The sequence below is a fragment of the Poecilia reticulata genome, linkage group LG4 (genome assembly GCF_000633615.1).
Source record: "Poecilia reticulata strain Guanapo linkage group LG4, Guppy_female_1.0+MT, whole genome shotgun sequence".
Taxonomy (NCBI): Eukaryota; Metazoa; Chordata; class Actinopteri; order Cyprinodontiformes; family Poeciliidae; genus Poecilia; species Poecilia reticulata.
In genome coordinates, this window is record NC_024334.1 from 3619526 (window position 1) to 3620642 (window position 1117).

At 36.9% G+C, this 1117-nt stretch overlaps 1 protein-coding gene across 1 annotated transcript in view; it reads left to right on the plus strand.

The window, feature by feature from the left end:
* The first annotated feature begins 315 nt into the window (after window positions 1-315).
* gpx7 (glutathione peroxidase 7) overlaps window positions 316-1117 on the plus strand; it is a 3737-nt gene continuing 2935 nt past the window's right edge. The window contains exon 1 of the mRNA XM_008406325.2: window positions 316-1078. Within this exon, the coding sequence (XP_008404547.1) occupies window positions 796-1078 (283 nt within the window). The 5' untranslated portion in view covers window positions 316-795. The remainder of the gene's footprint in view (window positions 1079-1117) is intronic.

Genomic DNA, 1117 nt, shown 5'->3' on the forward strand with positions numbered 1-1117 from the left:
CATGAAAAAATTGGGTTAATTTTTCAGTCATATTTTAACTATAATAAACGTCAGTTTCAAACTGAATATGTAATTAGTAAGCTAAATATTTAGCTTACAATGTGAATATGTAGTTCTGTGTTAAGTATTTCTGCTTTAAGAAAAATATTTAGTTAATATTTAGTCTAACTAGTAAACTATTCAAGCTAAATATTTAGCTTCAAGCAAAAAAAAAAAAAATACCATGCTAAATATTTAGCTTATCAAGTAAATATTTAGTTCTGAATTAAATATTTTGCTTTAAGCTAAATATTTAGCTTGCTAGGTAAATATTTAGTTTAATCAATCTAAAAAATAGCTAGCAAGCTAAACATTTAGTTAAATATGTAGCTGTCTGCAAACACCTTTCTAGCTAAAWATGTAGCTAGAAAGCTAYATAGCTTTCTTGCTAACAAAATTCTTAAGTCAATATCAAAAACTCAACAAATATGTCAAATTTTACAAAACAGCCGAGTAAATTATCGCTTCAGAATTTATCTGGAAAAATTAATTCAGAGTAAGCTAAGCATGCTAAACATTAGCAAAGTTAGCAAAAACGCTTCAGCACTAATAAAAAAAATTTGCTCTGCTGATAGCACAAATATGCCTACCTCTGCTAACAGTTTGTTTCCTTAGATCTGAAGACTTCTGACCATTAAAAGCTTTGTCCAGAAACCATTAAGCTGCACATTTCAGTCAATTTTCAATCAACAACTTTGGCATCACCGAGTTTCCGTAAGCTTCCTTAAGTGTTTAGTAGTGAYATTCGTAACTGAAATGGTGATTCTGCGGACTCAGGTGTCCCTGGTGGTGAACGTCGCCAGCGAGTGCGGTTTCACCGACCAGCACTACCGAGACCTGCAGCAGCTGCAGCGGGACTTCGGCCCGTTTCACTTCAACGTCCTGGCTTTTCCCTGCAACCAGTTCGGCCAGCAGGAGCCCGGCAGCGACAAGGAGATCGACAGCTTCGTGCGAACCGTGTACGGRGTCTCCTTCCCGCTGTTCAGCAAAATCGCCGTGGTTGGAACAGGAGCCAACAATGTCTACAAACACCTGGCAGGTGAGTCCCAAGTACCGATTCCAGGACATGATTTTTTTT